This window comes from Protopterus annectens, chromosome 10.part0 (genome assembly GCF_019279795.1).
Source record: "Protopterus annectens isolate FY-2018-M chromosome 10.part0, PAN1.0, whole genome shotgun sequence".
Taxonomy (NCBI): domain Eukaryota; kingdom Metazoa; phylum Chordata; order Ceratodontiformes; family Protopteridae; genus Protopterus; species Protopterus annectens.
The window spans coordinates 620,758,222-620,783,933 of NC_056744.1; the positions used below are offsets into that span (position 1 = coordinate 620,758,222).

The 25,712-nt window shown below is 39.8% G+C and overlaps 1 protein-coding gene across 1 annotated transcript in view; it reads left to right on the forward strand.

Annotated features, from left to right (window-relative positions):
- The window catches only part of LRP8 (LDL receptor related protein 8), a 1,993,970-nt gene that overhangs the window by 1,620,691 nt on the left and 347,567 nt on the right, over positions 1 to 25,712 (forward strand). The window contains exon 8 of the mRNA XM_044085444.1: positions 25,514 to 25,633. Within this exon, the coding sequence (XP_043941379.1) occupies positions 25,514 to 25,633 (120 nt within the window). The remainder of the gene's footprint in view (positions 1 to 25,513; positions 25,634 to 25,712) is intronic.

A 25,712-nucleotide genomic window follows, 5' to 3' on the forward strand; every position in this document is an offset into this window, starting at 1 on the left:
ATCCTCAATCCCAAAATGACCAAACTTCTATTTTTCCCTAAATCTCTCTCCTACCTCAAACCTACCTTCCCTATCACCTCACTAAATAACACCATCATCAGTGTTGAACCCCACACAAAACTTCTAGGGGCCATCATAGATGACCAACTCAAATTCGACCTCCATGACCACTATTGCATAAAAAAACACCAAAAACTTGGATTACTCCATAGAAATAAAAAGTTCCTCACTCAACACTCCAGAGTCTTACTAGCTCATGCCTCACTCAACACTCCAGAGTCTTACTAGCTCATGCCTATCTTCTCCCAAGTCTCCTATGTGGTACACAAATCCTAGCTAACCTACAGACCGCTCTATGAACCAAACTCGAAAGCATCTACAGCAGAGTTGCCCAGTTTGCTGCTTTCCATCCCACCTAACTCACCTCACTGTGTCTTACTGTCTGCTTTAAACTGTCTACAGATCCCCCATCAACCTCAGCCCTCTCTCAACTATCTGGCATTCACTCCATCCTCTACAAACCAACCATCTGCCCTAGCATCCCTTTCCTGGTCTTTATGTAAACTCCAGCTAGAAACCTCAGCAGCTTCAGCCAACACCGCCATTAAATTTTTAAGCTCAAAAAATCCATTGGCCAAAACTTACACAGTTGCTCCCCTGCTCTAAACTGGAACAAGCTTTCCCTGGGCATCAGAAAAATAACCACCACACAAAAATTCAAAAAAGCTGTCATACAGTACCTTCTTGACACCTCAACTTGTAACTGCAAAAGCCAGCTTCCATCCTAAGTACACCCACATTGTCCATTCACTCCAATATCCCTATCTACCTTATATAATGTACTTCTTCCTACCTTCTCCAAACTCCTTGCTTCCTCTCACTTTCTCATTATGCTCCCACTTCCCCTCTCATTAATTCCCACACTCACTTCCCATCCTCATCTTCTTCTCTACCTATTATTCTTGCATCCCTCCTAGCTCTTCTGCCTCTAGTATGTGAATATGATTGTAACATGTAAATTAATGATTTATTGCCTCAACAACTGATATATATATATATATATATATATATACTTGCAAATCTCATTCATCACTGTCCCTGTATACCTCCATATCAACACTGTATCTTCTAAATCATTCTTCAACTGTCTTAACTCAATCTTTTTACAGTGTAATCTGTACATAACTTAAGTACTGGCCTACCAACTGATCTATAACATAGCATTTCTCAACATATCCAAATCTCAGCATCCGCCCACTGTAACCATGCTGAGAAGTGCAAATAGTTTTTTCTACTGCAAGAAGCTACGGTGGTGCAGCAGTAGCATTGTCGCCTCACAGCAAGCGGTTCTCCCATTTGATTGTCGGCTGGAGCACTTTCTGTGTGGAGTCTGCATGTCCTCCTCACGGTCGAGTGGCATTCAAAAGACATGCGTGAATGGGCGTGCCTTCTTTGAAGGTTGGATGTCCGGCTGGCACCTCGGCACCATAAAAATCGACTGTCAATCATTAGTGGACCGGTGTTCGCTGTGGCGACCCCTAACAAAAAACAACATTTAGCAAGCTTGTACTATATAATTTACTTTATCCAAATCTCAGCATCTTCGCACTGTAACCATGCTGAGAACTAAATAGTTTTTTCGACAGCATTTAGAAATCTTGTACTGTGTAATTTACTATATTGTACTCGCTTTACGTACTCTTTAGATTGTTGTAATTTTTCTTTATTTTACTCACTTTTTGTACTCCTTTAGATTGCTTGCTTGTCTGTAACTAGTTATCTGTGCTCTTGTGGAGCTTTTCTCCCCGGACCTCTGCTGAAAAAGGGCTTCTGCTAAGTTGGACACTCCTGACCAAAAAATGTCAAATAAATAAATAAATTGAGTTCAACCAGTGTCCTAACCTCTCGTTTTTTTAAGTGAAGAGCAAAAAAAAAAAAAAAAACTGTTGTAATTGACTTATTACAGATCCATGCTCCCTGCTGTTCCACTGGAGCCAAAAAAAAAAAATTCCTTCTACTGGCACACCAACAACGTGGCCAGATTCACAACATGTCACCATCCTCCTGCCCAGCCATTCAGGTCCAGTTTCTGTGCACCGCCTCCAACCCCCCTCCACTTTATTAAAAAATTAATAATAATAATTTCTTCTTCTTATAAAGTGTAGCAAACATTTACTACAGTTTATACCCTGCCTCCATGGAGTGCTGATAATACTCATCTTTTACTTTAAAAATATTCTTCTTGTAAACTGTAACAAACTGTTTGTTACAAATGTAACAAAAGTCCAAAACAACAGAGCTACCAGGAGCACACAAAACCCTAGTGTTTATTGAAATATAGTCAACTCGCCCAAAACTAGGCATGAACATAAAATGTATGCAATTGTAAAAAAAAAATAAGTACTTTCATCCCAGGTAATACGAGACTTCATCAGAATAAAATACATCTGCCATCACATTTCTTAAATAATAATAACTCCTCCCCCTAATTAAAATATAATAAATATTAATAATTTGATTAAGTATAACACATTCACAACCAAATTATAAATATTCTAATTATGTACATAATTCAAATATTTCTAAAACAATATATATTAGGCATGCAATATATATAAAAATGTAGCAGTTATATGCAATCATTCTGCACATTCAACCCTCACTTAACAGGTTGCCCTCACGTTTAATACCCTGCTATAGAAGCAATTTCATTAAGACCAAATTTGGCTTTGAAAAATTGTTTAAGTGCAATTTGAGTTCCTTGACTTTTAACCAATCTTTCCAAGGACCACCCCTTCATGTCCAAACCTACACTATCCACAATATAGAATTTAATACTGCCCATTATTCACCTAATATGTTTAAATAAAGCGTTACCTTTATTTTTCTTTTTTATGTCAAACAGGTGCTTATAAATCCTTTCTTTAAGGGCTTTTGCTGTTTTTCCTACATAAAATCACACCACTGTCTCTCCCTAAAATACCTGAACTGCCTAGAGCTACCTCACCTGCTTCTCCAATCTCAGCTCCAAATCATACACTCCATTCGATATCTGCCATCCTTCTGTCCAACTCTATCATCCCTCATCTCCTATTACTCCCCTACAAGATATCTCAGAAGCTCATCCCAAGATCTACTAAATGTTTACAAACCCAAGTCAGCATTTGTAGTGTAACTTGTATAGTTACCACCCCTCTATTGCATGGAACAATCTTCCACTACAAATTAGGACCCTCACACACCCCAAACAATTTAAATCAGCCACCAAAGACTACTTTAATAAGCATAGAACCTGCCTCTGCACTCACCCTCCCTGACCCAACCATCTTACATAATAACCATCTACCTCCATTACTCCTTACTATCCTTCCCACAATCATTCTCTCTGCAGACCTAACTGCACTATTCCTTTTCTCCTAACTACCTCAAATTTACTTTATTTCCATATCTATAAATATCACTGAAGTTACTCTAATTTACTTTATTTCCATACCTATAAATACCTCTGAAGTTACTGTAACAGTTATGTAATGTATAATATATAGGATATACAGCTTACTCCCTATGCTCTTGATGTAAGTTAATAAACCTTTGTTATCAGCTAATTGCTCTTAGATTTGTAAAATCTTTTTATTACCTCATTTTACTTACTATGCTTAGTTGTTATTTGTCTTTCGTTTTTGTATTCCTATATTTTTGTAACTACTGTAAGTGATTTTAAATTACCATAAGATTTCTATGCTATTTTAAACTGTTTGTACTACTTGGAGCTTTTCTCCCCGGGACTCCGCTGAAAAAGGGCATTAGCTCAGTTGGACATTCCCGGTCAACAAATGTAAAATAAAATAAAATAAATAAAAGCAGGTGCATTCAGTACATTGTGAAATGTAAACCACTTTTCTACTATAACAATGATACTGTTGTGTAATACATAAAAGCAGGTGCATTCAGTACATTGTGCAATGTAAACCACTTTGCTACTATAGCAATAATAGCATTGTGTAATACATACTTCACCATATCCTTCAGTAAAAAAACTGTCTTCCTCTAAAATACATTTACATTGCTTGCAATGCCCACATGCTTTTAAACTAGAAAAGTTGCTCATTGCTTTAAATCTTTCCAGTAAATTCTTGAAATATAAATCCTTCCTATGTACCACTTTTGGTGAGGGGCCCAATTTTTGAAACTGCTCCTCGTAATAATTAAAAATATCCCAATTTTTATTCACTACCTGTTTTATTGCATGAAAGTCCAAATTATAAGGGAGAATCATAGCTCTACCAAAGTCACCTATTCCCCCTTGATGCTCTGTGAACACAGTCATTTTTTCCCTAACAGTGGATAAAATATCTCCTGTTGCCTTTTTATATTAACTTCTTCCTTAATAGTATTAATAACACCAATAAGGTACCCCTTCTCACTAATATCCCACTTAGCTTGGTACATTCTTCATGAAAAGCCCTATCTTGAAATACCATTCTGGATAACTTCAGTATCTGTCCTTTTATTAAAGCTTTTTTTCTGAAAGTAAGGATGCCAACTCAAGTAATGCTATAATTTATATCCTGCCTGGATGGATCACTACAGTGCTCAGGTTTTAGGTAAAAAAAAAAGTTGTTTTTTATTTATTTTTTTTTTGTGACTTTAGCAAACTGCTGCAGTTTAGACCACACACAGACCTCTACAGCACTCAGGTTTGACCTCAAATGCATTGCCGTCTTTTATGCAATACCGGCTTTTAAACGCTGATATTGCATAATAAAAGATTGAGATTGGATGATCATGCCTCCCCAGCACTTTGTGCCTGATGCAGTTGCCCCTCTGTCCCCGTCCTAGCTATGCTGTTGCCTGGGTCTATTTCTTCCATATAGTATTTTGTTCCTGTTTATACTTCACCATCAACACATACTTGGAAGGAAAATGGTGTAACCTACTGGTCCCATTGCTTAACGGCTGTGAAACCTTTTTTGTGGTACATATTAGAATTTGGTCCAGTATCCTCATCATATGCTTACTTACCACTGTGAGAGTTCTCCATTATCTTGCATTCGGTATTAGTTATATTTGAACAAAATGCAGAATATGTATATCAGCAGTATTAAGTGCACACAATCATTCACAAAGGATGTCATAGTGCTGACCTTGCATGTAGGCGGACCAGACAACTGCCTAGGGTGTGAACCTTGTAGGGGTGCTCTTTCCCTATTTATTTATTCCTTTATTTTTAGAGTAGTGTTTCTTTTTTCTAAAAAAAAAAAATAACATGCCCCTGCTTAAAGTAAATGCACCCACAGTACATCAAGCGCTCCAGGAGGCGGTGCTCCAGTTGACTTGACATTTAAGGCACATTACGTTAACTTAAATATTGTGAGATCGTGGGTGAAGAGCCCTTGCCATTGTTCCAATATAGGCATGAAAGTGCCTGAAGAAGGTTTGAATCTGTAATGCCTGGCTTTATTGACCATCTGTAATGATAAAAAAAATTATCAAAAAGTTAAAAAGAATAATTGAGGGATGGAAGTCAAAATCAGGGACATCTCTCTGAATTGCTGATAGAGATGAGAGGAATGGCACAGTGTCAGTGAGATAACTAGTATCACTATTTTTACAATAATGCTGACAGTCATCAGCCAGATATTTTTCGCAATATTTCCGGCTTTATGACCTGCGTAGGTAATTGGAATGAGAGGAATGGCACTATACGATAAGCACAACGATGCTGGCAGTGATCAACTAGATATCTTGGCAATATTTTTCTGGCTGTGTGATTTGTGTGGAACCAATTGAATTGGAATAGTTTAATGTTCAGTAACTTGTTTGTGTGGCCTTGTGGAGGTACAATAATATATAGCCGTCAGACATCATCACTGTAACTGCTGAGTGGGGGGTTGGGTTGGCTGGATGACTAACAAACCTTGTCTTTGCTCAATTTAAATGGTCACTGTTTGGCTTTGAAGGACTAGTGTACTTTTGTGAGAACTAAGGTGTATCACCTAAAAGATCACCTGATATACACATAGTAGTTTTAGTTGCTGCGGCTGTCTTCTGTGGAAGAAAATTACAAGCAACTTACTGCTGTTTTCTTATTGCAGACCTCAGTGATCCTGTGAAGCAGCATGCAAATCTTAATGTGTGGCAACTATTTGTTTGGAAAAAAGGTAAAATGTGTTACACAGCCATCCTCTGTTATTGCAGTTGGACATCTGGATTTTACATAGACGTGGCTATAACTGCTTGGTGTGGTTGCCTGCATGAAATTAACCAATTCTATTGTCACTTGCTCAGTTTTGTAGTAATCTCTCAAAAAGTAAGGGATAAATGCATCACAGAATATCCAAACCTTCCGAACTTCCTAGGGCTGGTGACCTCCACATACCAAGGCTGTATAAGTAGATTTTGACATGGTTTTAGTAATTACATCTGCCCTCAAATCCATACTTGGTTAGGGGGCTGCGATGTTGTCATTATTTCTTTAACTTTCCTCCCAAACCTCAGAGGTCACTATATTTTGTGTCGGGCTTTTGTTGCACTGTGATTATTATTTCTTTAACTTTCCTCTCAGACCTCAGAGGGGTGCACAGAGGGACTCTATAGCTTGTATAGGAGCACAAAGTGGCACTATAGCTTGTATAGGAACACTGGACTATCCCTGGAAGTAACAAGTTAGAAACATTATTGTAATCATTAGTATCTTCATTTTCCTCACAAACATCTGATGCATATATAACTGGCTATATTACAAGTAAGGAGTAAATAGGCGTGCTGTTTATATATGTGTGACAGCAAATATGTTATATCCTATTTGTTTTGTTTTGCTTTCAGTTTTGTCCTAGTCTGACAGAAGGGTTCACAGAAGGTGGCTGTGTTTTGGGGGGTAGGGGGTAAGGAGGCATAGGTTAGTACTAGGCTAACTGCCCTTGTGAGACATTTTAAGCCTAGCCAATTATCCCCTGTGAGATTCAAACCTTGCACCTTGTGTTTGTAAGGCAAACACCTTAACCATTAGGCCACCCTCCCAACCCCATACATGCTGCATATAAATATGACATCAACTGCTTGAAGTATGACTGTGGGCATTTGTCCCTTAATTTTAATCTCAGTTTAATACCAGAGGGGGACACATGGAAAGTGACTATCTATTTTGAGGTTGGGAGTAGGGGGCAGGAACTATACCTGGATATGATAAATATATCTTTACACGCCTTTGTCATCTCCATATGTTGTGAATTGGTGTTTGGTCAGCTTTGAGCATTAAAACTTGGAAACACTATATTTATTCCTTGAAATAAAAAAGTAAGTTTGAATTTATTTTCCATATGCATAATTTTTGTTCAGACCATCACCGGATCTAAAAGATGGAAAAAGCTATAAAAAGGAACTTAAGAGCATCTGTGACACCAAGACTTTAGTGTTTAGCAGCCCCAAGACCCCCAATTTAATTTAGTTATTACAGAGTAGTTTGGGTCATTTAGGGTGTGTTAAAAATAAGCAGGAAAAGACAAAGTTAGAGTAACATTGAATTTCTTTCCTTAATCATGGTTTTCATCCAGGCCATTGCTGGAAGAAAAGGGTGATTTAAAATAACTCTAACTTGCATCTCAGAGCATCTAGAAATACTATAGCTTTTTGGGGCCTGGTGGCCACAAAACCCCAGCTAAATACAGTTATTTTCACTGCAGCTATTACAGTGTAGTCTTGATCAGTTAAGATGTACATTAAGGATGCAGGAAAAAAAAGTTGAGGAGTATTTCTTTCATCATATTTTTTGTTCTAGGAATCACTGGGCAAAAAGGTTGTTTAAAAAATTCTAAAATGCATCTCAGAGCACCTAAAAAAACATGAACCCCAGACCTCCATGGATTAATACATTTATTTTCACAGTTATCATTGTATAGTATTGCTTAGATAGAACACGTTGAATGAATAAATGAACAAATGAATAACTGCAGGAAAAAATTGAAAAGTAAGACAAACTGTATAAAAGGAATTAAAAAGAATTTGCATAGTGTGAGTGGGCCAGGATGGGGTGACTAGTGGGGGGGTGAGTGCACCATGGGGTGCCAGCTTATATAAGGTCATCCCTGGGATGTCGTATCATTTAACAAATCATAGTAATATACTAGGCTAGGCTGTTGATCCAAGGGGCCCTTTTAAGCCTAGCCATGCTTCACAGTAAAATTTGATAGGTATTGGTTCATAAGGGTTTTTTGGGGTCATGTATACTTTTGAATTGGTGCCAAGCACATTTACAAGCTTCTTCTCTGTCATAGAGACATAGGTGCCAGACCAGGGGTATATTTATGGCTCCCTATCCATTGATCCAAGTTTTGCTTGAATAAGTACAGGGATGAACTCTGCTTCACATGGATGAGAAGCCTGTTCCGTAGAAAGTGGCACCACAAGATACGTACCTGTCCAGCATGTCTTATTTATATTATAAGCAATGTTTTGGTCCCTGTATCAGGTGTTCCTGATGCTACTTTCTGTACAAATGTGCAATGGGTTCATTAGAGCTGGATCAGAGGATACTTTGTTTGCCAGGCATAAGTCACGTCTCAACAGCATCTAAGAGATCAAATATAAAGACAAGGCTTTGAAGTGGCCCATGGAGGATTTGTTTTCCACACCATGTAGTTTTTTGTGAGGAATCTCTCAGGACACAACAGTTGTTGCGTACGCCTGGTCAGATGTATACTGAAGGGGCATTAATGATTGGTCTTTTGAGAATGGCATGCTTGGATTTGGATGCCATACCCCTATATGTTGTGGAACTAAATTGCTACCTACATGAGTTCCTATATCCCTGACTACAGATTATAGTTTGCTGGGGTGGCCATTTTTCCAAAAGATATTGTGATTCACTTTTTGGCACTGAATTTTAGACCATGACTTTGGCATAAGTTATTAGCCTGTATCGGGTCTTCTTGGAGGATATTTGTGTCTTGGGGAGAATTCAGTTATCTGCAGTCTTGGTCAGCCAGAGGCCCTTGATATTGACTTTGACCTCAAAGAAATAGATTCCAAAGAGGAGCAGCCCCAACAGTGAGCCCTGAGGTACCCAACTAGTAACTGGCCTTTCTATGGAGGAAAACTCCCCTTCTTGGGTCCTGTGTGTAAGTCTGCTGGCTATCCAGTGGGATTATTTAAGGGTTTAAACCTAGTTTAATGAGCTTTCCCAAATTCCTTAGTGGGGTATTGTGTCATATACCTTGGTCAGATGAAGGTAGGCAGTATGCACCATTTGCCCTTGTCCATTGCTTTGGCGATCTTCTCGAAGAATTCTACCAGGTTGACTAGGCAAGACCTGCCCTTTTCATACCTGAACTGATTTGGGTCCAATGTTTGTAGGCTACCAATGATGTCATTTAGAGTTGTCCATGATTACTCTGTCCATAACTTTGCATACCAGGCTAGTCGGGGTTATGAGTTGATAATTGCCTGCGTATGTGGATGGCCTGCCCTTATGCAGCAGGATAGCAGTTGCAGTCCTCCATCTGTTTGGTACAAAGCCTGCTTTGGAGGCTGTGGTTAAATAGTGTTTTAGGAGCCCCAATAGTTTGTGTTTCATGCTGTTAAGGAGGGATTCTGTAATATTATTTGGAGTCACTGATGCAGTGTTCTAGCCCTTCGAGAACACCTTGAGTACCTGCTGTCTAATGATAGTTGAGGGAGTTATGGTTGTAGTTATTTTCTGAGGAACATCAGGTGGAGAGAGGGTGTAAAATTTGATCTACATTTGTCAGCAAGGAGGTTTGCTATATCTTCTGGCTTCATATATGTGGCATCATTCACAATTAATTTGGTACATTACTTTGTATATTGCCTTTGAGATTACAGACATAGCTGAAGAAAGCTCTATGATTGTCCTTGGCTTGGGAGGATAATTTTAACCTCAAATTTGGCATTGGTGGACTTTATTCGCCCCCTGAGTTGATTATTTAGTTTGATGATGGATTTTATACTAAACTGGGCATTGCCTCTCCATATTTTTGCCATGAATTTCTTCTTTTTGTTATACAACCTATCAAAGTTGGGATTCACCAGGGCAGCTTGTGTTTTTTTTTTGAGTTGATCCTGTGCTTTATTTGGGTGGATTCAGTTCTTTCTATGGATCTGTTATATGAATATACTGGTTTTCTGTGAACAGTCCTGTATAGGCAGTGGTGTTTTCAGGTTTTAAAAGGCTTAAAATTTTGCCAGGTGTCAGTAGTAGTAAGTTTGTCCTAGACAGAGTCCCATGTCATATCTTTGCAAGACATAGGTCCCCCTGTGACCCAGAAAAAACATAATACATTTTTAAATTTGCTGGAGAAGCTCCCTAGTCAACATGACACCATACTCATGGGCAACTTTAATTACCTTAGTATAAACCGAGAACCATACACAGCCCACTAACATGCAGGTCTAAAGATTCCTGGACTTTGTAAATGCAAACGCGTAGGACTAGTTTGTCTGCATACCCACTAAGGGCAGAAAAATCCTTGACCTGGTCTTCACAAACATGGGGTAACATTATATCCTCCCTTGTGTAATGCCCCACTAGTCAAGTTAGCTGTTTCCTTTGAAATAAAGGGAAGGACACAAGCTAACCTTGGGACTTTTAGGAATTAGAATAAGGACATTTTGACACGGAGGAGCTCAAGCGCATTATAGTATCAGGCCAGCCTTGGGGATGTTTGTTTTTAGTGTAAACAGAGACACGTGCATCTTTTATCCATAGGTTCATATGTTCATAGGTAGGTACTAGGCTATTGGCCCTAGGGCCCATACAAGCCTAGCCAAAAAATGTACCCTGGCTTTCGCCACCCAAGAAAATTATTTTCCTGTGCCCCTGTTGAGCAGAGCCCCAGAAGTGATCCCCGGGGTGAATTTCCCATTTCCCATCCAGTCATCAAGATTTTTCTTGAAGAGTGCTAATGAGGAGCTCTGTTTGACATAGATAGGTAGTCTGTTCCAGAGTATGGGAAGTCTCTGGGACAGGAATCTACCCCTCCAGCATGTTCTGTTTATTGTGGTGACAAGGTTTAGGTCCCTAGAAGCGTGTAGCTCGGAGGGATTGGGATTTCTTTAAGTGGAGCATGTCCAACAGCTCTGGGTTTGACATAGCTTTGTATGTTAGGCAGAGATCACCCCTGAGTAGGCGATATGCGATGGAGTAAAGCTGTAGTTTTTTGAGACGGTCTGCATAGGGTATCTGTTTGAGGCCAGTAATCCTCTTTGTGAGGTATTTCTGTGGTCTTTCCAGTTGTTGTAGATGTCTTGTGAGGTACATACCAAAAGGGGTGTTGTACTCTATAATGGGTCTAATGAGTGATGAGTAGAGGGGAACAATTACCTCTTTTTTTCTGGATGAGAATCCTTTTGTGATGAGATGAGCCACATAGAAGGATTTCCTGACCACTGTGGTGATGTGATTATCAAAGGAGAGACTACTGTCCACCTGTGTCCCAAGGTCTCTTATCACATTTTCGGCATTAATAGACTACCAGCTATGTGGTAGTTCATGGGTACAGAGTTTTACCAAAGGGATGACAATACACTTTTTGGCATTGAGCTTCAGGCCATGGCTTTGACACCAGGTATCTGTCTCAGTGAGGCCCTTTTGTAGTTTGTCCACATCGTTAGGAGCTTTGATTATGGCTCCTAGTTTGCAGTCATCTGCAAACTTTGTTAGCCAAAGACCTTCTGTGTTGGCCTGCACTTCAGAGAAGTAGATACCAAACAGGAAAGGACCCAGGACTGAACCCTGTGGTACTCCACTTGTCACTGGTCTGATGTCGGATTTGGAATCCGCTACTTTCACAGTGTGTGTTCTGTCCGTGAGCCAGTTGGCAACCCATCTTGTGACATAGGGATTTATACCTAGTTTAGTGAACTTATCTATAATTCCAGAGTGGGGGATGGTGTTGAAAGCCTTGGTGAGATCTAGATAAGCTGTGTGAACCATTTTACCCTCATCTATGGCTTTGGTGACTGCTTCAAAGAAGTCAATCAGGTTTAGGAGACATGATCTGCCTTTTACAAATCCAAACTGGATAGGGTCCAGAGTTTGGAGACTACCAATGTCTTTGTTTATGAGTTCCATGATGATATGTTCCATGGCCTTGCAGACCAGGCTCGTCAGGCTAATGGGGCAGTAGTTCCCGGGGTCCATCGTGGCTCCCCCTTTGTGGAGTGGGATAACCTTCGTGGTGCGCCATTCAGTGGGTACAAAGCCTGAGGTGAGGCGATGATTGAATATGGTACTTAGGTAGGGTGCCAGTTCATTCTGTAGTTCGTAGAACGCAGCCTGGGATATTGTCAGGTCCCATGGATGCTGTGTTCTTGGCTTTGGAGAGTGTGTTTTTTACCTGTGCAGCCGTGATTATAGGAACTTTGCATTCTTCCGGTATAGAAATGGGCCCTCTAGGGGATGAGAGGGGGGTAAAGTTAGCACTGAACCTATCTGCTAGGATGTTGGCAATATCGGTTGGTTCTGTATATTTAGTGCCATTGTGCTGTAACTCAGAGCAGATCTGAGTGTTCCCATTTAGATTCTTGACATAGCTATAGAATGCTTTGTGGTTGTCTTTAGAGTCAGTGGCAATTTTGTTTTCGTAACTAGCTTTGGAGGATTTTATGAGGGATCTCAGCTTCTTACTGAGGTTGACCAGAGAGTTCCTCCAGTCATGGGATTTTACTCTTTTTTGCAACAGTTTCTTTCTTCTGTTGTAGAGTTTATTTATGGCAGAGGACCACCAGATTGGCTTCCTTTTTTTGGAGGATAACATCTTGGTTTTGTTAGGGATAGCATGATCCATGCACTCGTGTAAGTGCTTATAAAGTGCATTTGTGTAGGATTCGTCAGTCATACCTCTATTGTCCGTCTGCATGGGTGTCATGAAGTTTGCCACTTCTGTCTTAAGAAGTGTGAAGTTGGCTTTGGAGAAGTTTTTTACGATGGTTTCCCTAATTGGGGGTGGGGGTGGGATGTTGATGTCTAGGCTGATTAGCTTGTGGTCGGATCTGACCAACGAGGAATTGACCTCTGGTGTGGAACACCGGTTTCCCATGTTGGTAATGACCTGGTCTAGGATATTGCTTCCCCTGGTGGGGGTGTGAATAAGTTGATCCAAGGCATTGGAATTTATGAATTCTAGAAAACGTTGAGCAAAAGAGTTGGTACATGAGCAGTTTTCCCAGTTAATGGTGGAGTAGTTGAAATCGCCCATTATTAGGGTGTTGGGTTGTACCCTAATACTTTCCAGTATATCAAGAAATGAGGAGTGTGAATCCTGCGGCATGGTGGGGGGTCTGTAGCAAGCTACAATTTGGATTGCGGTCTTGCCCAGAGTTAGTTGCACTTGGATAATCTCGTTGCATTATGCTGTGCAACTAGCCCGGAGGTGTGGATATCCTTAATGAATATGGACACGCCTCCACCTTTAGTGCTTCTTTCTGAGTTAGGTGGCCGAAAGGTGTGGTATGAATTGAAGCCTGGTAATGTAGGGGTGCTCTCTGGAGCTTTGAACCAGGTCTCTGTCACTGCACAGATGTCAATGTTCTCCATTTTAAGAAGTGCCTCGAGTGAGTGTATTTTGAGGTTTAGACTTCTAGCATTGAGTAGCATTACCCTCAGATTTTGCTTGCTTGAACCTGTTACGGTGGTGAATTTTGTCATTTGAACCTTGCCTAAAAAAGGCACTATAGGGGTGGCAAGAGCCTTAGCCAGTCTCCGGAATCCTAAGGGCAACAGGTGCTGGCCATCTCTGGCAAAGCATCGTGGACTGTCAATCATGTCGTACCAGGCAGACAAATACTGGATCCCTTTAGAATGACACCAGAAGCTTAGCCAATTGTTGAAGTCAATCATTTTGTCCTTGTACTGTGGTATCATTCTGGGTGATGGCAGGATGCTACTCAGGTTTAGGGTCATACCTGCCTGGGATACAAGATCGGAGAGCTCCTCCATGTCTCTTTTCATGTAGTCCAGGGAGGTACGTCTCAGGTCATTCACACCAACATGGACAATGACAGTGTCATATTTGTACTTATTGTGGAGTGACCTGAGTGCATGTGTTATGTGGTGGATCCTGGCACCTGACAGGCAGCTGACAGTAACTTTCTTCTTGTTTAGTCTAGTGAGTGGAACATCAGTGTGCCTGACTATAGAGTCACCTATGACTAGAGTGTTGGGTACGTTGTTATGCCTTATGGCATCCCTCCCTGTACAGTAGTTTGTCTAAAAGTGTGGAAGTGACCATGCACAGTTGGGGTGCTCTCCATGGCTGTATACCATGTCTCAGTAATTGCACAGACATTTACATTCTCCAGGGTGACGACAGCTTACAGGGAGTGGAGTTTCTTGTTTAGACTTCTGGCATTGAGCAATAACACCTTCAGATTTTCCTGAGCTGGTTTAGGTATGTCTGTAGGTTTATCTAGTTGGCAATGCTTAAAAAGGCAGTATGGGGGTGGACAAAGTTTTAATTAATATTCAAAATCCCTGAGGGTATTGGTACAGATCTTTCAGGAAAAGCAACATGGTCTATTGACCATATCCTCCTAGGCTTATAAATATTGTACTGCCTTCAAATGCCACTGTACCCTAGGCCAATTCTTAAAGTAAATTATTTTTTGTTTCTGTTGTGGCATTATCATTGGAAAAGGTTGAATGCTGCTCAGTGTTATGCTTATACTGGCCTGGGACACTTTGTCTGAGTGCTCCATCATATCTATCTTCATGTATTCTAGGGAGGTATGTTTCAGGTCATTTATGCCCACTTGGGATATGTCTGAGTCATATTGGTACTTGTGGTTCAATGACAAAAGTGCATCTGACTGATCCTGGCCCATGACAGATAAATGACAATGACCCTGTCTCCTTACTTATCATGTTGAGTGGAACATCTGTGTGTCTCACAATGGAAATTCCTGTGACCAGATTATTGGTTTGTATGTTAGTGTGCCTTATTGATTTACAAGCTGAAACACTGTGGAATGTGGCTGTATGTGTCGTGCTGGTTGTTGATTTTGTGAAATGCACTTGAGGTTGCTGAGGATATTTTTTGTCTGTTCAATGTCTGGTATGTCTTTGTGGTTTTGGGAGATTACATTTAAGAGACTCAGCATATGCGGACCTATGTGTCTGGTGCGTTCTATGTGAGGTGAGTACAGTGTGTATGTTACTGGCAGCCTGTTTGTTACTATAAGTGTCAAAAATTAAAAACAGGACTGGGGAACATGTAAAGGAATTTTATTGTAACAAAGTACAAACACTTTTGCATCAGTGTTTTTTCAATGCTATATTCTTCCGTATTGCATAGCTTATAAAGAAAGGGATTGCGTATAGATTGAGGGATGTCATCCCTCATTAGGCCAGGTATTGAGTATAATGCTGCTTCCTTTGACATGCATCTGTCCACACACATGCAATAACTGGAATGCCCACAGAGATGCCTTACTAAAATGATTCAAGGCTTGAACAACATGTCCTATATGGACCGACCCAAAGTCCTGTCACTGTACTCTGTATACTACAGACTGCTAAGAGGTGACCTGTGTCTGGCATACAGATGATCCTGCGACCCAATACAGATAGATTTACTGCACATCAGCAAGCCTAATGCCATCAGAAATATCCTGTTTAGGGATCTAAACCTTTTCTGCAAAATCAGAAGAATGGTGTGGAGGAATAGGTATATCTTGCAGAGGATACCGCCGCTCTGGAACAGACTTCCCATCCACATCAAACAAAGTTCATCCCTGTCTGTATTCAAGCGCAGTTTAGATTTATGGATGGAAAACAGAAAATTTACCCCAGGACTGCCCTGTGTACTACTAATAGACAGAGGTAGCCCCTAAATACTGTATCCCATGCATGCATACCTCTCAACCTCTTAGAGCAAGAAATCCGGACAAACCCATAAATAAAAGTGGGACAAAGGCTGTTACAAACTTAGAAAGTTGGTAGAATAACTGTTTTTGCATTAGCATAATTTTTCTGAAGGGTTTGAAGTCTGAAATTCAAATATATGTCATTATTTTCTAACTTCAGTCTTTAATGATTTGCCACTAATTTGTCAGAAAAAACACAACTTTTTGAAAAATAGAACCAAACATATGAGGCAAAAATATGGACATACTGCGAAAATCTGTACAGTTGAGAGGTATGCATGCATGGGTCCCACAAATTATCTATGGTATGAACCCAGTTGTTCTCATTAGGGGTAATATAAATTTATCGACCATGGGGAGGGTAAGGCTAATATCTAACAAAATGGGATAGGTTAATTTTAGCACCAAAAGGGAAATTGGCTAGGCTTAAAATGTCCCACAAAGGCAGCTAGCCTAATTACCCATGAACCTGTAAGTGCTTGTATGCGAGAGTCTTGTCTCCAGTAACCTAATATAATTACATCTCTCACACACCATCTCAATGTGTTTAAGATTTAAGTGGTTGTCAGTAAACATGAGACAATTGCTGCATTGCCTCATGATGCCCATATCCATCTGACTGGCTGCAGAGGTAGCAGGAAAGTGAGATCCTTATTTCTTGTTGTACAAGAGGGTTTTAGAGTTGACTAACTTGGTTACTGTAAGAATATAGGCTACAGTCAGGACTATCTAAGACCAAACCCATGTGGGGGTGCCCCTTAGTGCACAAATTAGTTGTTCTTTGGGCAAGTAATGTGGAAATTTCAAAGGTAGTGTTATATGGAAATTTTCAGTTGTGTGTCTGCGTGTGTGTGTGTGTGTGTATATATATATATATATATATATATATATATATATATATATATATATATATGGCACTGCTTATAGGTTCATAGGAGGTTACTAGGCTACTGGCCCAAGGGCCTTTACAAGCATTACCTTGTTATGGCCATGTTCCCTAAGTGACCTTTGTTAGATGGTCGTTATTCGCAGAGTGAGTCTATGATCAGCACCTCCTGCCCCTGTCTATGAGGAACATAGGTGCCACCCCCAGGATGATTTTACGGTCTCCCATCCAATTGTGTAGGTACTTTTGAATAGGGTTATTGAGGAGCTCTGCTTCATGTGAATTGGGAGTTTATTCTGGAGGAGCCACAATGTGTGGGAGATATATCTGTCTCATCCAGCATGTTCTGTTAATGTCACAGGCCAGGTTGAGATCCCTGGAGCGAGTGACTCTTGTCCCATTTGATTTCCGGATGTGCAGCATTTCCATTAGGGCAGGGTCAGAGGCTGCTCTGTAGGCCAGGCACAAGTCGCCTCTCAGCAGCCTGTAGGATATAGAGTACAGTGACACGGCTTTCAGCCTTTCCATGTAGGTTATGTTTTGGGGGCCCTGAATTTTCTTGGTGAGAAACCTCTATGGTCTCTCCAGCTGCTGCAGGTGTCTGGGGTGGTGTATGCAAAAGGGAGCATTGTACTCTTTTAGTGGTCTGATGAGGGCCGAGTACAGAGGATTTATAGCATCTTTAGTCTTGGATGCAATGTTTTTACTTATGAGATGTGCAACATGAAAGGTTTCCTTACTACTGTAGACACATGATGATCGAAGTTTAGATTGCTATCAACCTGTTTTCCCAAATCTCACACTACTGGGTTTGTGCTTGGGGGAGGGTGCTGTCAATATTGTAATTTGCAGGAGCTTCCTCTTTGCCAAAGGGGATAATAATGCACTTTTTTGCTTTTAGTTTTAGTCCGTTGATTTGGCACCAATCATTTGTCTGTGTTAGCCCCTTTTGTAATGGGTGTGTATTATATCCTCGAAGAGGCGTTCCATCGAACGTCTCTTCATCGACCCTTAAACCGCAAAATCACAAAACAGCGAATGTTCACATCAGCGATTTCTTTCCCTGGGAAAGAAATTGATTACCCTAAAAAGAAAAACACATCACTACAAACATTACAAAGTGGGGGGCTTCGCCCCCAGACCCCCCAATGTGGGGGTGTGTGCCCCCCCACACCCCTCCTAACTAAATATACCAACTCCAAGATCACACTGTAATGGGGAAAATGGCAAACTAACAGCGATGGCTAAGTGATTTCTTTCCCAGGGAAAGAAATCGCTGATGTGAACGTTCGCTGTTTTGTGATTTTGCATTTTAAGGGTCGATGAAGAGGCGTTCGATAGAACACCTCTTCGAGGATATAATATAGACCCTTTTGTAATATGTTAACATCATTTTGGTACTCCGTGATTGCACCCAGTTTGCAATCAGTAGCAAAATTGATAAGCCATAGGCCATCTACTTTTGCCTGGACTTCCAAAAAATAGATTCCAAACAGTAGAGGACCCAGCACAGATCCTTGTGGTACACCACTGGTAACTGGTCTACTGGCAGAGGTGGAATCCACAATTTTGACAGAATGTGTTCTGTCAGTGAGCCAGTTGGTTGCTCATCTAGTGATGTATGGGTTAGTCCCCAGCTGGAAGAGTTTCTCAATGATACCCGAGTAGGGAATTGTGTCAAAAGCCTTGGTTAAGTCAAGATAGGCAGTATGTACTGTTTTGCCTTTATGAAGGGCTTTGTTGACATTCTCAAAGACATCCACCGGGTTCAGTAAGCATGATCTACCCTTATCAAAGTCAAACTAGGTTGGGTCAAGAATTTGAAGTTCAGATATGTCCTTGTTGATAAGGTCCATGATGATTCATTCCATGGCTTTGCAGATAAGGCTGGTTAGACTTATGGGTATATAGTTCCCAATTAGCTAAGTTAACCAAGTCATTCTCTATTGTATAATGTTCTTGTGGACCTGAAGAAAACTTTACAGAGGAGTATACGTCTTAAATAGAAACAGAACTGCTTGTCTCACCTGCACAGTGTGACATTGTCTTCATTGTTCTGGCTGCTCCCCCCATCAGGATGCATTCTTTCCTTTAGGGATAATATCTTCCTGGAAGTCTCTTTGTAGAGGTTTCTTCCTTCCATGTAGTTTGGCAAAACATAAATTCTACTCCACCACACTTTGCTATGAAAGTAGTTATAGCTAAAGGAACATATGGCCATATAGTGTATGATTCTACATTCTCACAGTTCTGTTGTACAGCCAGATAGAACTGACATGCAAGCAGCTACAAGGGGCTTTGTTTATCATCTGAGATTATTAATTGTTTCTAATTTCACCCTTTGTATCTCAGTGTTATTCTATGACAAGCTCGATATGCACTGTTGTTAGTAGCAGTGAAGAGTACTGCAAAACTGATGCTACTTGTACTTAAAGGATATGTATGTCTGCAGCCACAGTAAGAGTACCATTTACCAGTCCTTTTGTTCATTTGAGATGCCTGCTGGCCACTGGTGGCAAAAACAATACTGAGATGTCCACACATTTGATAACAAAGGCTGTACCAGCATAGAAATGTAAGCTGGAATATAACCACATATGTAAGACAATTTTAAACATTTAAGCTACAGTATAAAGCACTGTACCCTGAACTCAAATGTATGTGTGTTGCTCATTACTTTTCTGCAGTTTGTAATTCACTTAGCAGCACGACTACATTTCCTGTCTTTTCAAGTCCTAGTCAGAAGTTTGCATGTGTTGCCTTTCTCTCCTTTATAGGGGCACCATAATGACTTATTAATGATATTATCATATGTGCAAATTCTCTTCATATGTATATATAAATATTCAGTGCATTCAATAATACCAGTGTATCTGAAGAAGAAGAAATATCCAGGAAAATGTCAGAGTCTGGTTTTGCACGTAGATTACTGTAAATTGCCCTAGACAGCTTTGCCTGTGATGCCCAAGTGTAGTGTCCTTCCATTCAAACTTGTAGAACAACATCTGTAATATCTTCCCGTGCATGATTGGTATCCTGTTTGACTTTGACTTTCTGATATGTATTTCTGGTTTTCATATATGTTCTATAAATGCTAAATACGTTTAACGTTTACAGAAAGTATATAGAAAAATAATAGCTGTATTACAGAAAGTAACTTGTGAAGGTAATTTTAATCCATACTGACTTCCACTGGGAATGGCAGTATTGAACAGCTGTGTTTAAAATTTCCAGTCCCACCTTACTGTTTTCCTTTTTAAAGAGAAAACATTACAAGTGTTGCAAGGAAAACACCAATATCAACAACCCCACACTACTCTGGTTTATAAGCTATTTAGATAACCGCCAACAATCCGTCAAATGGCATAACTCTCTATCCCGACTCCCAACTTCCTTAGGAGTGCCGCAAGGATCAATCCTAGGATCCCTTCTTTTTAATATCTTCACAAACCAACTCCATTCAACTACCTCTAAAGCTGACATAGTCCAATACACTGACAACACAACTCTCATATGCTCGCCACCCAACATCCATCTTCTCCAACAAAAAGCCCAAGAAGTCTTCTCTGAAATAGAGAACTGTCTTAACAACTCACAACTCATACTAAATCCCAAGAAAACACAACTAATGCTATTCCACTCTACTAAAATGAGCAACTGTACCTTCTCTATACTCTCCGCCAGCAAAACCCAAACCACCCCTGTCACTGAGACTAAACTCCTAGGAGTTGCCATTGACCAGCAACTCAAATTCACAAAGCACATATCAACAACCATCACTAAAGTCCACAAAAAGCTAGGTTCCCTCTATTGTTGCAAAAGTTATCTAACCACTGAATCTTAAATTGCAATAGCCAGAACCCTCCTATCTCCTCTACTTTATGCATCCCCAAGTCTAACTAATCTTTACAAAACTGACCTTAATAAACTTTCCAACTGTTACTGCAAAATGGCTAGATTCGCTAGCAGTGCCAAATCACGATCCCACCACTGCCTTTCCCTACAAGCCTTGCACTGGCTTGAATTTCTGAACCTATTACGGCACCATCAGCTCAGCCTAGCTCATCTAATTCTGTACTATTCTGAGGAAACCCTTGACCTGACTGGCATGCTGAACTTCTACAATTCAAATAGACAATTTCGGTCATCCAACAAAGCCTTAATCAAAACCATCACAAGCAAAAACAACTCCGGGAAATCACTGTTTGCCAAAAAATAGCAAAAATATGGAACATCCTTCCCCCTGACCTCAGACTACAAAACTCCACACCCTCCTTCAAAAGCCTACTGAAAACATAGCTCTTCACCAACCATCTATGCAACTGTAATTGACCCCCCTGAAGCCTTGTCCACTCACTATTTCTACACCCCATCTGTCCTGGACAACACAAACACCACCTTCTAACTATACCTATCCATGTGTGAGCAATAACCTATATATGAGTGTATGTACATGTGTGTGTGTATATATATATATATATATATATATATATATATATATATATATATATATATGTGTGTATGCTCTTACATGTATATTTGGTTGAATGTATATATGGAAACTTAAATATTTATATACTCTTATTCAGTTGTGAAATATCTTGCAATGCTCTACCAGGTTCTCATCTACTCTCATTGTATATTCAGTACACTCGTAATTTCAACCAAAAGGGGGAATATGCTCTTATTGCATACTAACGGCTGTAAAGTCTACAATCTGTGTGCTACTACTCTGTAATGTCTCTTTTGTAAATTGTTCTTCTCTGTGTAAACTTGTGGAGTGTTTCTCCCCAGGACTCTGCTGAAAATGGACACTTGTCCAGTTGGACAATCCTGGCAAACAAATGATAAATAAATAAGTAAAGACATAAATACATAAATAACTAAATATTGAAGCCCAGACATTTAAACTAATTAGGTTTCATATGGCAGTGCAGTAAAGGGAGAAGAAAATCCATTCTGTGAATAGCAACATTTAAAAAAAAATGCAGATGCTATTTCTATATAAAAAAATAATATAAAATGAAGGAAAGATGGTCAATGTATTAGTTGGGATTCATTGTTAAAATGTGGCCATATGTAATTAAGGTGGAACAGCCCAGGGAAAGATGTTATGTTGCAAAACAGAGATTCTGATTGTTAGAACATAATAAATGATCAGGACATGTAATGTCATAAGACACTCATCAGACCAGATTCCAGAAGACTTGCTCTCAGTGTAAGTGATATATTCCTGTGTATTATATGTGAGTAATTCAGTTATGCTGAGAACAGGGCTTTTGGAATCTGGTCCTCCATGTACACCTGGTTTTTAAATGGGCCTTTCACTGAAGCAAGTCAGTTGCACCAAGAAGAAGTCCTTTGGAATCTGGGCAGGCTTACATCACAGTAAGTTACTTAAAATGAGAACAAGTCTTTTGGAATTGGGCTCATTGTGTTGGTGTTATTAGGACAACAGTAAATGATGGGTGCACAGAAAGTGACTTAAGCAGGAGAAATGAGATGTTAATGCCATGGTTAAACGGATATGGTGAGGTTAGCCTCCCTGGAGAGGCCTAGATCTGTTTCATTGAATGCCAAAGGCAGTATAAAAATGTTATACACATAAAGTATTAAATGCTATGTGATATTTTTAAATGGGGTCAGGCTAAGGATTAAACTAATTTCAAAAGGATAATAAGTCTTATCATTATCTGACTGCATGTCATTATTACAAGAATACTGTACCAAGGCAAATCTTGGTTTGTTCAAGAGTGGGTGTGCATGTCTGGGACAGTCTTTTTTGGTAGAGAAGGCCCAAAGTACTTTTGGTAGTTGGGAGAGGCTGAAAACCTTTTCTTTCATTTGCGAGAGAGAGAGAAGCTCACGTCAACAGAGTCTGAGCACCTGTGCGTTAGACTGACCATGACTGATGTGCGAGGTCTCATTTGAAATGCTGTTTCCGATTCTTCAGTCTGTGTCTCTGTATAGTTTACAGATGGTGGAAATAGCTCAGATAACAGCATCATTTCTGTATAACCTTCAAACAACAATTGTAATATTAAAAGCCAAAGCACACTATTTTGTATAATGTAGGTGGAAAAAGTTGGCCTTTTGTGGAAGGGTGTTTTGATAGTTACAATGGATATAAAAAGTGTACACACCCCTGTTAAAGTGCCAGGTTTTTGTGATATAAAAACATGAACCACAATAAATCATTTCAAAACTTTTCCCACCTTTAATGTGACCTATAACCTGTACAATTTAATTGAAAAACAAATCTGTTAGGGGAAAAAATAAAAAATGTACAATAAGCTGGTTGCATGTGTGCACACTCTTAAACTAATACTTTGTTGAAGCATCTTTTGATTTAATTACAGCATTCAGTCTTCTTGGGTAGCAGTCTATCAGCATGGCACATCTTGACTTGGCAATATTTGCCCACTCCTCTTTGCAAAAGCACTCCAAATCTGTCAGATTGCGAGGTCATCTCTTGTGTACAGCCGTCTTCAGGTCACCCCACAGATTTTCTATTAGATTTAGGTCTGGGCTGTGGCTAGGCCATTCCAAAACTAATTTTCATCTGGTGAAGCCATTCTTTTGTTGATTTGGATGTATGCTTGGAGTTATTGTCGTATTGAAAGGTGAAATTTCTCTTCATCTACAGCTTTCTAGCAGACCCCTGAAGGTTTTGGGCCAAAAGTGACTGGTATTTGGAACTGTTCATAATTCCCTCCACCTTGACTAAAGCCCCAGTTCCAGCTGAAGAAAAGCAACCCCAAAGCATGAGACTGCCACCACCATGCTTCACCATGGGGATGGTGTTAATTTGGTGATGCGAATTGTTGTTTTTATGCCAGACATACCTTTTGGAATTGTGGCCAAAAAGTTCAACCTTGGTCTCATCAGACCAATACACATTTTCCCACATGTTTTTGGGAGACTTGATGTATTGTTTTGCAAATTTTAGCTGGGTCTGGATGTTTTTCTGTGTAAGAAAAGGCTTCTGTCTTGCAACCCTACCCTATAGTCCAGACATATGAAGAATACAGGAGATTGTTGTCACATGTAGTACACAACCAGTAATTGCCAGAAATTCCTGCAGCTCCTTCAGTGTTGCTTGTAGGTCTCTTGGCTGCCTTCCTGACCAGTTTTCGTCTTGTCTTTTCATCACTTTTGGAGGGCATCCAGTTCTTTGCAACATCACTGTTGTCCCATATTTTCTCCACTTTTTGATAACTGTCTTCACTGTGTTCCATGGTATATCCAGTGGTGTGGATATTTTTTTGTATCCTTCTCCTGACTGATACCTTTCAACAATGAGATCCCTTTGATGCTTTGCAAGCTGTCTGTGAACCATGGCTTTTGCTGTAGCAGGCAACTGAGTAAATATCAGGAAAAACCTACTAGGACAACTGAACTTTATTTGGGGTTAATCAGAGTCTCTTTAATTGATGGGAGGTGTGTACCCAAGAAGACTGAATGCTGTAATTAAATCAAAAGGTGCTTCAACAAAGTATTAGTTTAAGGGTGTACACACTTATGCAATCAGCTTATTGTACATTTTTTGTTTTTTATATTTGTTTTTCAATTGAATTGTACAGGTTATACGTCACATTAATGGTGGGAAAAGTTTTGAAATGATTTGCTGTGGTCTCATTTTTTATATCACAAAAACCTGTCATTTTAACAGGGGTGTGTACACTTTTTATATCTACTGTATGTATTAATATAGTATTAGAAGGTTCTTTCATAAAATGAGAAGTTTAGGATTAATTTAAATCATTATAATGCTAGAAGGTGGCATTAAGTAATGCCCAAAAGCATTTTTCTCTTAAAAGGATTAGTGTGTCTTGGCAGATGTAGTAGAAATTTCATATTCACAGGCATAGCCCTGCTCTCACCCCACCTGATACATTACACCCCTTCCTATCTGAAGACTAATCTAAGACCTCCTCCTCCTCTTCATATTTACTTTTCTCTACAATACTGATTGCATATTTCCAGGTTAACCATTCATTTCGTCTTCTTACATATTGTGTATTATATGAAACTTTTGTTTTGTTTTATCATTATAAATATTGAAAATGCCATATTTGAGCTTTTATTGTAGATTTTGAAATTACTGGATGGCGCAGTGGTAGCGTTGTCGCCTCACAGCAAGAGGTTCTCTGGTTCGATTCTCGGCTGGGGTGCCTTCTGTGTGGAGTCTGCATGTCCTTCCTCTGTTCGTGTGGGTTTCCTCCAGGTCCTCCGGTTTATTCCCATGTTACAAAGATATGCGTCTGGAGCATTTCTCCCCGGGCCTCCGCTGAAAATTGGCTTTGTTCCAAGTCGAACTTTCCCGGTTAACAAATGTTAAGTAAATAAATACTGTACTATGGACCTCTTTTCCCTGGGCCCCCACTGAAATTGGGCTTACATCGGCCCAATGGACTTACCAATTAACAAACTGCAAATAAAAATAAATAAATAGCTAAATCCTAGAATGAGAAGAAAGTAACTTTGCATTTATCTTCTGATGTGATCTCTGGATATGCAACAAGTTGAAGTAGATTTAGCAGTTTGTATCTTTTTTTAATGTTTTACTTTTGCTTGTATGGAAAATGTTTTCTCCATGTCATTTTGCTAGATATTAGCTGTACTCTCTTCTACTCTTGAGTGACATGTCAGTGAACCACAAGATAATTTATATACACAGCCAGTTTTAAGTTTTCTTTAAACCTTTTTCCTTTTATTCTTTTCTTTCTTTTTTTCATTTCTATGCAGGCCTTAATGAGTGTCTGAACAACAATGGAGGTTGTTCTCACATATGCAGAGACTTGATGCTTGGCTATGAATGTGACTGCCCTCCTGGATACGAGCTTCTAGACAAGAAAACGTGTGGAGGTAATTTACATGCAGTGTTTGTCTTTGCTAGTACAGAGCAGTGATTCTCTTTCCTTGTTGCAGCGTTCTGTCATTGATG